Here is a 13,310-nt window from a genome sequence, read left to right as displayed (position 1 = left end):
GGCTAATCTGCTAATTAAGGAGATCAATAATTAATTAATCACCCAGCATACCAGCTGATGTTATATTTCATAGAACTTAGGGGCTGTTTACATGACACCATTTTCAACTAAAAACGTAAAACTTTTTATGTGTTTTGGCCGTTCCTTTACATGACAATGGTGCTTTGGGAGCCTGAAAACGCATTGAAACCGTGTTTCTGTTGTGGGAAATTTTCAGTAGATACTGCAAAGGAATGTCCTATGGTTTTGCCATTTGTAGAGAGATAAGAGAGGGGGGACTTCTCTGAAATGTATGTATGTTTATACACCTGACAAGCGGGAGCAAGACACTCCAGAAAATTGATGGGCAACAACCCCTGACCTCTGAGGTCAGAGGTCATCTAGTTTGAGGGGGCTTAAAGGGTTAGTGATAAATCTAAACTAGCAATGGGTCCTTTGTCTGTAGAAAACTATTGGGAGGAGAAACTCTGTAGGGAAAGGGCCTTGAGTTTAAAGATTGCCCAGTTCTGTGTCTGAGTGTGTCACTCCTGCACAGAGTAACTACTGTGTTAAAGATTGCACATATTCTTGCAAGAATAAATACTTCTCTTTTTACAAATTTGATTCTGAGTGTCTCTTAAGCAGTGATGAAGTTTAATGAGAATTTTTGCCACAACATATCAAAGTGCAAGTTTTTGTACACCAGTAATGTCTTACAAAAAGGCATTACTGGTGTGCATCTTGAGACAAAACAGCACTTGCATAGTTTATGCTTTAAGGGTAAAACAACTCAAACATGCATTTTAGTCTGGGGCTAGGTTTAAGATTTGTCTGTGAAACCAGGCAATGCTATATTATTCCACATCAGGAGATAAAAATGACCAAATAAAGAGGACAGAACAAGTACAGTTGTCTCATTGAAAAAAAAAAAGTTCAGTACTGCCTTTTGCAGGGCAAGCGCCAATCTGAACGGTGTCTAACATGCCGTCTTTCTGAGCAAAAGCTGGTGTAAGCATGGCAGGACAGAGTCGTGCCCTCTGTCAGCGCAGAACGCCAAGCTGCTCGGTCTTCCGCAAGGTGATGCCATCGGTCAGGGTTGAAATGATGTCTAAACATAGACTGAAGACACATCTGCCAGACATGCAGCAAACTTCCTACTATAGCTACAGGGATATATCAGTGTAGAAGGGGGGCTCAGAAATTTTGGATTGCTTCTGTCACACAGCAAAACAACTTAAAATGAATGAACACATGAATCTCAGACTATACTCTTGGATCATTTAATGTGCTGTTTTGTGACTGACCGTTACAATCACAAACATACCCTTCAGCCTTGTTTCATGGATGAAAATACAAGGGTTTAGAGTAATATCATGGGGAATAAACTAGATTCATGTTGGGCAAACTAGTCATTCAAACTGCTTCCACAAGTAAGACTCCGTAATCATTGACTCATCTATAAATATCCGCAAAAAATTGTAGACACTTTTTCATATATAGTCTATCAATATTCACTGTATTTTTTTATTTTATTTTTTTACATTTCTTTCATTTACAGAGTCCAGAGGAGCTTTAATGACATTCAATAAATCCTGTAAGCAAACTGAACCAATTCGAATTTATATTCAAATTATGCAACATCATTTGTGAACTGCAAATCAAATACAAGCAAGCACATCATTCCGCCACTCCTATCGTGGGGAGTAAACTAGAATATGTTGGGCAAACTACTTCCGCAATTAAGTGGGACTCCTTATTCTCTTATCTATGAATAATGGCAATATCTGCAAAATATTAGACACTTTCCTATCATAGTCCTCAAAGAAATTAAACTGGGAAGAATAAATGTTCACCATATGTCACAGTTGAAGACTTCTTGGGCAAAACTTGACCTCAATAGACAGGCCTCCTGTCATCCACAGGACAATAAAGACATCACAAACTAATCCAAGAGGCGGTAAAACCTTGGCAAATCTAAAAGAAAGATGAGTTGACAAACCAAACCATGAAACCCATTCCACAAGACAGTTTTATTTTGTTACACAGAATCTTGACTCATGTCAAGTTAAATAGACAGGGGCTAAAACATTAGACCTCACAGCATCATGCTGGCTGAGGGTGGCATTCACAGAACCGGACAGCTGTCAAAATGTGCACAGTTACTGGCTTATGTCAGGTACGTTGACTCCACTGACATAGTTGAGGACTTTTTATTTTGTGAAGAACTGAAAGAACGAACGACAGGGGCAGATATTTTTGACAGCTTAAATAGATTCATAATGTCCGAGGGCTTCCAGTGGGAAAACTGTTTGGGCGTCTGCGGGTGCAATGACAGGCAATAAAAGTGGTCTTGTTGCTCGAGTAAGGGAGCTGGCCCCATTAGCTACTTTTACCCACTGTTTTTTACATCGAGAAGCCCTTGCCAGTAAGAAGCTGCACCCGGAATTAAATTATGTGTTGCAGACTTCCATCAAAATAGTAAATGCTATCAAGGCCGGGGCACTCTCCTCACGACTTTTTACATCGCTATGCACTGAAATGGGCTCCGAACATCAGCACCTCCTGCTTCACGCCGAGGTCAGGTGGCTATCACGGGGTGGGGTGTTAACTCGTCTGCTTGAGCTGCGAGAAGAGGTCTCACAGTTTTTAGCAAATGTTAATTCTCCTCTTGCTGTACATCTGTCAGATGAAGAATGGTGCGTGAAGCTTGCCTATCTGTCGGACATTTTCACTCATATAAATATACTGAATGAAAGCATGCAATGTCCATCATCATCCATCCTGACCTATATGGACAAGATCACAGCTTTCACCAGCAAGCTGAAATTGTGGAGATACCGAGTGGAAAAAGGAGTGTGGGACATGTTTCCATCACTGTGCGGAGTGTGCGCTAATGACGTTTTTTGTGCGCTAAAGTCCGCGTGAACCGGAAGTTGCAAACGACTTCTCAAGTGTTGTGACGCATTTCCGAGTGAAAGGGAATATTGAACAGAGGGCAGGGTTTTGCTTCAGCGCTCCTCCTCTCCATCTCTCGCCCACAGCAGAGTAACGGTTTGAGGGCAGTGGTTAAGCGTTTAACCAACCCAAGCCATCAAGCCTATGTCATCAGAAAAAGAACCATTCCAGACCCGGAAGTAACTTTTCAGACTTTGATTAAAGATAACTTCGGCAAACAATTTTTTTCCGTGTATTAACTTGCACGGATTAATTGTTCACCACAAGACTAGTAATATCCGCTAACAAAGTAAATAGGGTCCATTTTGATTTAATGCCGACTTTAATGACGGTGCGCTAATGGCGCTAATTAAGTTTTAATTTAATTTTAACCCCCCCCTATAAACCCATTTAGGGAATTTGTGAAAAAGATCCTCAGAACTTAATTGATTCTGAAACATATGGAAGCTTATGAGTAGCAATATTCAATTTGATATGTAATATGCAAAATGACAATTCAATATGTAAAATGGCAATGCATTTCTGTAATTACATTTACATTTTCCCATACATTTGTGCAACGTTTGGTGCAAAATGAAAATGAAAATGCAATTATATCATTTACATTTGCCATTTCATACACTAGGTTTAATATGTAAATTGAATACATATTTTAACGCTTTATAAGTTGCAAAATGAAAATGAAAATGTATTACAGAAATGATTAGATATGTGTAACATGTTCAAGCAACAACTGTTGCAAAATGATCATTCAAATGTTATTTTTCTCAATTGCATTTACACTTACAGTCAAGACACTTACGATTGCATTTTCATTCAATGTCCCGCAATGTATGTAGCAAAATTCAATGTGCACATTGAAAATGCATTCCGAGCAGATCACGTCTGTCTCCGCCCCCTCCCGCCATGTCAATCACTGCGTGAAGGCGGGGCACGGGCACGGCAACAGGTAAACATAACGTGCTTTTTGAGATGTTGGAAACATGGCGGCGGCAGAGATATACGGGCGTTAAATACACTAGCAGATGAAGTGGAGCGTGAACAGAGAAACGGTAGTATTTCCGAAGATTGTTACGCGTATGTAGGTGATAGAACAAATACGTTGTTGGAACGTCTGGGAGAATTGTCTGCCTTATCTGTTCACGCTCCACTTCATCTGCTAGTGTATTTAACGCCCGTATTATCTCTGCCGCCGCCATGTTTCCAACATCTCAAAAAGCACGTTATGTTTACCTGTTGCCGTGCCCGTGCCCCGCCTTCACGCAGTGATTGACATGGCGGGAGGGGGCGGAGACAGACGTGATCTGCTCGGAATGCATTTTCAATGTGCACATTGAATTTTGCTACATACATTGCGGGACATTGAATGAAAATGCAATCGTAAGTGTCTTGACTGTAAGTGTAAATGCAATTGAGAAAAATAACATTTGAATGATCATTTTGCAACAGTTGTTGCTTGAACATGTTACACATATCTAATCATTTCTGTAATACATTTTCATTTTCATTTTGCAACTTATAAAGCGTTAAAATATGTATTCAATTTACATATTAAACCTAGTGTATGGAATGGCAAATGTAAATTATATAATTGCATTTTCATTTTCATTTTGCACCAAACGTTGCACAAATGATGGGAAAATGTAAATGTAATTACAGAAATGCATTGCCATTTTACATATTGAATTGTCAGTTTGCATATTACATTGAATATTGCTACTCATAAGCTTCCATAGAAACAACATTGTTAAACTTTAAAATACATGAATAGTTAATACAAACCCATTTGGCCGTTTGTGCACAATATGATATTTTCGTTTCTGCATTTTCACTTCCTAACTGTGGTATTATTTGGTTTGTTTCGTAAAACAGGATCCGTTTAATCGATTAAAGTGTAATATAAAAACAAATTGTTGAATTTTTTTTATGATATCGGTTTAAAGAAAACAATAATGTTGATGGTGTCGGTTTATTAGTGTGATAAGTTATTTACTAGTTATTTGGTTAAGTTCGTCCTGTAAAGAGATTTGCAATTGTCTTTTGTTGGTTGACATTTATAACCAAAATAATTATCTTTGTGACAGAGTGTGTGGCACTTAAAATATATTATTTCTTACCCACTTCTCATGCAACTCTTGCAATGGTTTGAACTGGAATGACTAAAGTCTCTATCCGCTATGGACCTGATTTATTATTATTTTTAAAAACACGCAAATACGCATGAAATACTCTTAAGAGCAGTAGAATAAAAAATGATTTCTGAGAAAACATAAGTGTTTACAGCGTTAATATTCACAGATCCATCAAAATCCTCATTGGTTGGATAATTCAACAGAAAGCTCTTTATCTGAGAAGATGTGTGGCTCTTAAAAGAGCCTTTGGGTAGTTGAAGTCAGGCACGCCTCACTTCGAGCTGGTGTATTTGGTGACGGCCTTTGTGCCCTCGGACACGGCGTGTTTGGCCAGCTCTCCGGGCAGCAGCAGACGCACGGCGGTCTGGATCTCTCTAGAAGTGATGGTGGAGCGCTTGTTGTAGTGCGCGAGGCGAGACGACTCACCGGCGATGCGCTCGAAGATGTCGTTGACGAAAGAGTTCATGATGCCCATCGCCTTGGAGGAGATGCCGGTGTCAGGATGAACCTGCTTCAGGACTTTGTACACATAGATGGCGTAGCTCTCCTTCCTGGACTTTCTGCGCTTCTTTCCTCCCTTGACAGCGGTCTTGGTGACGGCCTTCTTTGAGCCCTTCTTGGGCGCGGACTTTGCTGGTTCAGGCATGATGACGCGAGATCACAAGACTGACGAATCAATGTAAACTCCGGAGCGATACAGAGGGATTTATTCACTGCCCTATGCTAATTTCCGAAGCCATACGGGTTATTTCTGATTGACTGTTTTCATAGGCCAAACCCAAAACCTCATAGTTCATTGGACAACTCGAGAGGACAAAGAGCCAATCACAGGCGGATAAATGATAGTCCCGCCCACTGCCCCATTTTGAATGACACCCTCTCCTAAGTTTCATTGTTTCGTTTCCCGCTCTTTTATTCAATACTTTCTGAGAAAACAAGCGTTTCTAATTTTTAAACCCCTTATAAATCCATTGAGGGAGTTTGGGAGAAAAGAGGCGAATACACAAACACCCTTTAAAACAGTTTATCCTCGTGAAACTTGAGATGTTTTAATGACAGAAAAACAAAACAAATACAAGCTCATTTGACCATTTGTGAAAGTTAAAATAACATTTTCATCTTCACTTCTGTCAACTGTGGTAGCTTAACTGTTTTGATCTAATACATGAATATATAGATATTCTAATCAGTAGTCGTTCAGGTAATTAACATTTAACACTAACAGATCACAACTAAAAATTAAAACAAATGTTTGTTTTAAAGTCTCGATTTATAAGTGATTTCTTATAACACGGTGAAAACATTGACTCTTTCTGTGGCAGAGTGTGTGGCTCTTAAAAGAGCCGTTGGGTTTGTGTGGTTTCTCCTGGTTTCAGGCGTTTATCCCCCGAAGCCGTACAGGGTGCGTCCCTGTCTCTTCAGCGCGTACACAACATCCATGGCGGTGACGGTCTTCCTCTTGGCGTGCTCGGTGTAGGTGACGGCATCGCGGATCACGTTCTCCAGAAACACCTTCAACACTCCGCGAGTCTCCTCGTAGATCAGACCGGAGATGCGCTTGACGCCGCCGCGGCGAGCCAGACGGCGAATGGCGGGTTTGGTGATTCCCTGGATGTTATCGCGCAAAACTTTACGGTGCCGCTTAGCGCCTCCTTTCCCGAGTCCTTTACCGCCTTTGCCTCTTCCAGACATGTTTAGCTCAGGGTAGTTACTTCAGTCGATCAATGAAAGACAACAAATAGATACTGTGTGTGATACAAGGAAGCGTTTTACATTCGCTTACAGGACCTGAGAGAAACCAGCGCAGCGTCACATGACACACACCCCTCCCCCAAAATATAGCAAGACCACGTGTGATTAAATTCCAACCCTGACCTTTGTTTCATATTCAAATTTGTGAAATGTATTTCACAAAGATCATGTTTTACTGTAGTACTGATTCATAATAAAAAGTGATTTTACATCACACAATATACATCACGATATTAAAGTAAAATTATTAAATAATAGAGTGGCACATCTCTTTTATCTTCTGTTTATGCCTGAATGTGTCTGTACATGTAATATTTAAATGTTCTTTTTTTCTTCCTTTTTTCACCTTTTTAGTAATGGGAAATTAGAAAACACAAACAATGGAGACCATCTATGATGGAGACACAGACAAAATTATTGTATTAAAACTGCAATGCTAAAATGCAGGATTATGTTTGATACTCCGCACTGTCATTACTGACTGAATACAGTTTAACCCAAGACTGGAAAATGATCAGCAAAACATCCTTTCATGCCACTTTTTAGCTGAACTCTGGAGGATGGTGGACAACCCCTGTTCTGCCCTGCAAGGAAAGTTGAAAATGTAGGGGATTTTACAGTTAAAGACCCAAAGACCTTGATGGGTTTTTCTCTCACAGTGAGAGGTGCAGACAATTTCATTGTTATTCTCTAATGATTGAAGATGAAAAGTAAAAGCAATTCAAATAATATAATATGTAGATGGAAAAATATTGATTATTAATTAATAACTTGACTATAAATCACTCAAAAAGATACATATATACATTGAAGCGGCAGTGGATTCCGGAATCGGACCCTTCCCGAATTCAAAGAAGTAGTCAACTAAATATAATAACATCAGTTTAACATGTTATTATTAAAATTTGTGATATTTTTTAACTCAATTTACATAGATTGTGAAATACTGTGGATCAACCTTTTTTCTTACCCAAATCTGGCCATGTCCGGGATACAGATGTTTCAAAATGTGTTAAATACATTTTACAAAATAAAAAAATACAAAATACAATTTTGTATTACAAAATACATGAACGACACATAAACAGATACCCCGCTTACAGTTGCACAGATCACAGCAGTTAAACCCTTCACTGAGGTCTAAGCTCCTTGCTTCAGGTTGAAAGACAAAGTCTAAGAAATAGACAAACATAGTAATTTTCCACACATAAACAGATGAATATCTCCATAGTTTGTACGGCTGCCACCAGGACCCTGAGTCAGGTATGAGTGGTCCTCCGAGGTCACACGACTGTGTCCAGGTGCCAGCATGTCGAAGAAAACAAGTCAGTCAATCTCCAATAATGCCAGTTGTTCCTAACTTTCCTTAATAGGATATAAAGGTAAACAGGAGAATATGTTCTTTCTCTCAAGGAGGACACTTTTAATCTAACTGGAAAGTAAGGCTTTAACAAATAAAAGATATGGTGCATTACCCTAGAAAAGCAAATGTATATATTGACACATATTGAAGACCTTTCTCAAAACGAGTCCATATTTCATTTCTGGAAGCCGGGCTAAATGAGCAAGCACTGTTACTGCATTCCTGGCACGGGCCAGACCCTCCAGTCTCCTCTCAGATATTGAATACAGACATTAGAGAATACATTAAAGAACATTAATCACACTGGTAACTTCTAACAAAGTAAAATCTCATAATCTTAGAGAAGTCCTTCAACTCATGTGATTTTTAGAAGGAAAAATATTGATTAATACCTTGATTATAATCACTTATCATCATTACATATACATTGAAGCAGCAGTTGATTCCAGAATCCCTTCAAAGTGAAGTATTCAACAATATAGCGTTATTTGACACTATTCTCAGCATACAGTAATCATCTCCACTCCCACATGATCACAGCATACACTGGTTCTCTTGAAGTGATAACATGCGCTTAAATAAAGAGAACATTTCAAACGCTTTATAACCTACATGTATATTGACCTCTGACACTTCAGTTTGATACTGCAATAACGGTTTAGATGTCAATCACCAAACAGAATAATTTCAATGTTGTAATTTCTCTGTATGTCTTCCTTCTTTTCACGTGATGTTAATGTAACGTTATTCGATGCAGTGCAGTATCTTTTTTTCGGGCACACCCTTTATCTGCTGCTGGTTATTCAAACCCAGAAGGTACTGAAACCAAATCACAGCGTTAATATTTTGCATTTTCAGCGTTACATTGGAAATTATCTCATTCAGTTTAAACTTGAGTGGCTCTTAAAAGAGCCGTTGTGGTTTGACGCAGACGCGGGTTTAAGCGCGCTCTCCGCGGATGCGGCGGGCCAGCTGGATATCTTTGGGCATGATGGTGACCCTCTTGGCGTGGATGGCGCACAGGTTGGTGTCCTCGAACAGGCCGACCAAATAAGCCTCGCTGGACTCCTGCAGGGCCATGACAGCGGAGCTCTGGAAGCGCAGGTCCGTCTTGAAGTCCTGAGCGATTTCTCTCACCAGCCGCTGGAAGGGCAGTTTGCGGATCAGCAGCTCGGTGGACTTCTGATAGCGGCGGATCTCCCGCAGAGCCACGGTCCCCGGCCGGTAGCGGTGAGGCTTCTTGACGCCGCCGGTGGCCGGAGCGCTCTTACGGGCGGCTTTAGTAGCGAGCTGCTTCCTCGGGGCTTTACCACCGGTGGATTTACGAGCGGTCTGCTTGGTTCTTGCCATTGCTGCGGTCTTCTTCTCTCGTTCCTGCTTGCGCTGGAAATGCCGCTCTGTGTTATACACCCGGTTTTAAAGCATTGTAGCGCCACGAGCTCATAGTGTCGCGAGGATACAGGCCTTGTGATTGGCTAATACGTAATGTCTGCGCATGAGTGCCAGCCAATGGCTGCGCGTTTCCACTTTTCAAACAAGGGGAGGGTTTCCCGCTCGAATGACTTTGTTCCGTTCGTTGACTACTTTGCTCATCAAACAGTGTACATAACATAAGCTCCCTGGTCTTTATACTCGCATTGTTGTTTAGTTTATTTATTTGCCAGACTCATGTCAAAAAACCACGCAAGACAGGACAGATAAAAAGAAAAAAACAACAACAAGCAAACAAACAGTAAAAAGAAAAAGAAAGCAAATACAAAAATTAAAATACATACAGACTTTTCAGCCAATGCACTCTCAGTCTGGATGTGTACCTGGAGCAGCTCACACATGGATTTGAGAGTGCTACCATGATACTGTTGGTAGACTCATCCAGACGTTGTATTTATGTGTTCTGAAACACTCGCCTTAATTCCCAGTGATTGTGCAGATCTCGGATTAGAACAAAGTCACATTACAGTGTAAAAGCACTGCAGCGAGACAGGCACGGGTTTACATCCGTCCCGTAAAACAGCATTAATGGCAAAAGACCCAGAGTAACAATTTGAGGACCAATTTCAGCATTCTGAATATGATATGCAAACAGCTTTTTTTTTTATTTCAGATAATCTATTTTTATTATAAATAAACTATTAAGGCTTGGTAGACAACTCGATTTCATTATTAGGTGAGATGAGTAGCACACACGTTAGGTTAGGGGATCACATGTGCACCTACGATTTGTAATCGTCGTTGCAGAGAAATGACACATTTTATAGATTGATGGGTCATCTTCCCCCTCAACAAAATGAGTTTATGGTGTTTGTAAACAAATAAAAGCGCTCAATGTCAGATAAAATGGGTGGCTCTTAAAAGAGCCGTTGTTTTAGTAACCCAGTCTTCAATCGGCTTATTTGGATTTGGCGGGTTTCTCGGTCTTCTTGGGCAGCAGCACGGCCTGGATGTTGGGCAGCACGCCGCCCTGAGCGATGGTCACTCGGCCGAGGAGTTTGTTGAGCTCCTCGTCGTTGCGCACCGCGAGCTGCAGGTGACGGGGGATGATGCGGGTCTTCTTGTTGTCCCGAGCGGCGTTTCCAGCCAGCTCCAGGATCTCAGCGGTGAGGTACTCGAGCACCGCCGCCAGATAAACAGGAGCACCGGCACCGACGCGCTCGGCGTAGTTTCCTTTGCGCAGAAGCCTGTGAACACGGCCGACGGGGAACTGCAGTCCCGCCCTGGAGGAGCGAGTCTTAGCCTTCGCTCGGGCCTTGCCGCCGGTTTTGCCTCTGCCGCTCATTTTAGTTCAGTTACTACAGACAACAAAGTAGTAGAATGAACCTATTGTGTTTCCACATACTGATTTTAACCTAGAGTGCCAATCGCTCATTGGTTTAGAGGCTCTAAAGATTCCAACCAATCACTGAACTTCCCTCCAAAGCCCCACCCCTTTCTGTCGGGAATGAACAAGTGTTAATTACCTGTAAAACAGAAGAGATGAAACATTAAAATATTAAATTATATGAAATTAAATAAATAAAATAATAGATATTGTACGTTGTTTCTACCAAAAGTGCTGCACCTTCACACACTATATTCTGGGCACATTGACCGTCTGATAATGTACAGTATTATGTTCCTATTGTAATAGTGGAGGTTTATCACTGTTCATATTGTTGGATGTGGGTTGTTTGTATTGTCACAATTGACCGTTCGCTTTCTTTCGTGTTTATTTCGGTCTCCTCCCCTTTTTTAAAGAGGAAGCGATGTTTAAACACCTCATTCATCTTTCATTGCGCACATTTCCGTCACGCAGAGAGCATCAAAGTGAATTAAATGCTTATATACTGTCTATGATGAAATAGCATGTCCTTTTATGGACGATCCTGTAGATGAAGAGGCTGCATTAATTCGTTGGGAGTTACATTTAGGTCGGGAGAGGATTTTGAGGCCCAACACAACTAAAAAGCCATTATCAATGGAGCACAGATATTGTAACCATGGCAACAGCGCCAGACAAACAGAGGAATTGCTGTTATACAGTGTTGGGTGTAATTAATTATCAAATAATCTAAATATTGTAATTTAATTAAAGGGATTACTCATAATTCCTGGACTTCATCAGAGCCAGTCACTCCCGGAGATCAATTTAAGAGGTCTACATGTGTTATTTTTTATACAGGGTATTTTTTTATATTTTCATTTATTTTACTTTGGGTTGGGTTTTTCGTTGGTCCCAACAGATTCTGATGGCAATATGTCTTTTGGAGCCTCCGGTCCCAACAGAACCCCAGGCAGTTGTAAGTAGCCTCCTCAATACACCAGAAATGATGCAAATAATAGGCCTATAAAGTGTACTCAACCAAATGCTCCTCTTCACAGGATGATGGGGGTGAAGAAACAGTTTCTGCTGCCATTGATAGGCCTACAGAGGTAATTCATATAATGTTTATTAATATAACTTATTAATAATAACATTATTAATATAATATATTTATAATATATACCCCCCGGAGTCCATCAACTTCTGGTGCACAGATGAACACACTTCAGTGATTTTCAGTAAATGCCACAGTTTAATTCTGTAGAATTTGTTTAGAACGACATGATATAACTCTAATCTACTGTATTTTCAGTTGCCAGTTAAAGGGATAGTTCACTTTAAAATTAAAATTCTGTCATCATATACTCACCCTCAAGTTGTTTCAAACCTGTATGAATTTATTTCTTCTGCTGAACACAAAGGAAGATATTTTGAAAAAGGTCAGTAACCAAACAGTTACCAGGTCCCATTGACTTCCATATATTATTTTTTCCTACTATGGAAGTCAATGGGACCTGGTAACTGTTTGGTTACTGACATTTTTCAAAATATCTTCCTTTGTGTTCAGCAGAAGAAAGAAATTCATACAGGTTTGAAACAACTTGAGGGTGAGTTTATGATGACAGAATTTTAATTTTAAAGTGAACTATCCCTTTAAGGAGTTATATAGACTTCATCTTATATATATAAAAAAAAAAAAAAAAACAGTAAAAACAGCAATTAATAAATGTACAGAAATAATGAATGAGGTGTTTAAACACATCTTCCTCTTTAAAAAAGGGGATAAGACCGCAAATATTCTGGGTTTACCGAAGAAAACCTGCTCCCGACCAGGTTAGGTTCACAGAGTAAGTTACCATGGTAACTGACTCGGGAGTATAAATTACCTCTCTTTCAGAAACGGGCTTGACTTACTCTGCTTTCTCGGGTTTGATATACCTCCCATTCTGAAACGGAAAACCCAAAGTTTCCCTCATTTGATGGTTAACATACTCAGAGTTTTCACTTAACCACCTCCTTTCTGAAACAGGCCCCAGTCCTCCACAAGCCTGCCACAACAGTGGTATAAGCCAAGAGGAAAAAAAAAAACCCTCTGCCCATAACAGCTGTAGAGGTGGCGAAGGCAAAGACAGACCGAAAACAGAAACCTGTCTTCTGTCACTACAGCAAAGACAGGGGAGTACTTTTTTTACGCTTTATAAATAAGGATAGAAACATTTGCAAACAGGCCACCAATAGATGTAGCTAAAGGTCAGGAAAAGTACCCTCTTGGAAGTGGTTTAAGCTACCAGGTAAAGCAGTGATACAGATTGAGACTTGATACAGTATA

General features: G+C 40.3%; 4 protein-coding genes across 4 annotated transcripts; all 4 read right to left on the bottom strand.

The window, feature by feature from the left end:
• Positions 1-5,298: 5,298 nt before the first annotated feature.
• Positions 5,299-5,727, bottom strand: LOC306993285 (histone H2B-like). Its single transcript, XM_079602958.1, has one exon. The coding sequence runs from the start codon at positions 5,710-5,712 to the stop codon at positions 5,338-5,340; it is 375 nt and encodes a 124-aa protein (XP_079459084.1). The 5' UTR covers positions 5,713-5,727; the 3' UTR covers positions 5,299-5,337.
• Positions 5,728-6,084: 357 nt separating this feature from the next.
• LOC306993303 (histone H4) lies at positions 6,085-6,804 on the bottom strand. Its single transcript, XM_079602977.1, has one exon. It carries the CDS (start codon positions 6,756-6,758, stop codon positions 6,447-6,449), a length of 312 nt encoding a protein of 103 aa, XP_079459103.1. The 5' UTR covers positions 6,759-6,804; the 3' UTR covers positions 6,085-6,446.
• A 2,316-nt stretch (positions 6,805-9,120) lies between these two features.
• Positions 9,121-9,562, bottom strand: LOC306993271 (histone H3.2-like; the record flags this gene model as incomplete). The annotated part of the gene is made up of 1 exon (XM_079602944.1): positions 9,121-9,562. Exon 1 carries the CDS (start codon positions 9,529-9,531, stop codon positions 9,121-9,123), a length of 411 nt encoding a protein of 136 aa, XP_079459070.1. The 5' UTR covers positions 9,532-9,562.
• Positions 9,563-10,025: 463 nt separating this feature from the next.
• LOC306993275 (histone H2A-like) lies at positions 10,026-10,988 on the bottom strand. Its single transcript, XM_079602948.1, has one exon. The coding sequence runs from the start codon at positions 10,955-10,957 to the stop codon at positions 10,571-10,573; it is 387 nt and encodes a 128-aa protein (XP_079459074.1). The 5' UTR covers positions 10,958-10,988; the 3' UTR covers positions 10,026-10,570.
• Between the last annotated feature and the right edge of the window lie 2,322 nt (positions 10,989-13,310).

The sequence above is a fragment of the Phoxinus phoxinus genome (assembly GCF_949152265.1).
Source record: "Phoxinus phoxinus genome assembly, chromosome: 25".
Lineage (NCBI taxonomy): Eukaryota > Metazoa > Chordata > Actinopteri > Cypriniformes > Leuciscidae > Phoxinus > Phoxinus phoxinus.
This window is presented reverse-complemented; position numbering and strand designations above follow the sequence as displayed.

Bases quoted from the DNA above. Each gene is read 5' to 3' on its own strand.
- LOC306993303 (XM_079602977.1), bottom strand. From the start codon at position 6,758: ATGTCTGGAAGAGGCAAAGGCGGTAAAGGACTCGGGAAAGGAGGCGCT.
- LOC306993285 (XM_079602958.1), bottom strand. From the start codon at position 5,712: ATGCCTGAACCAGCAAAGTCCGCGCCCAAGAAGGGCTCAAAGAAGGCC.
- LOC306993275 (XM_079602948.1), bottom strand. From the start codon at position 10,957: ATGAGCGGCAGAGGCAAAACCGGCGGCAAGGCCCGAGCGAAGGCTAAG.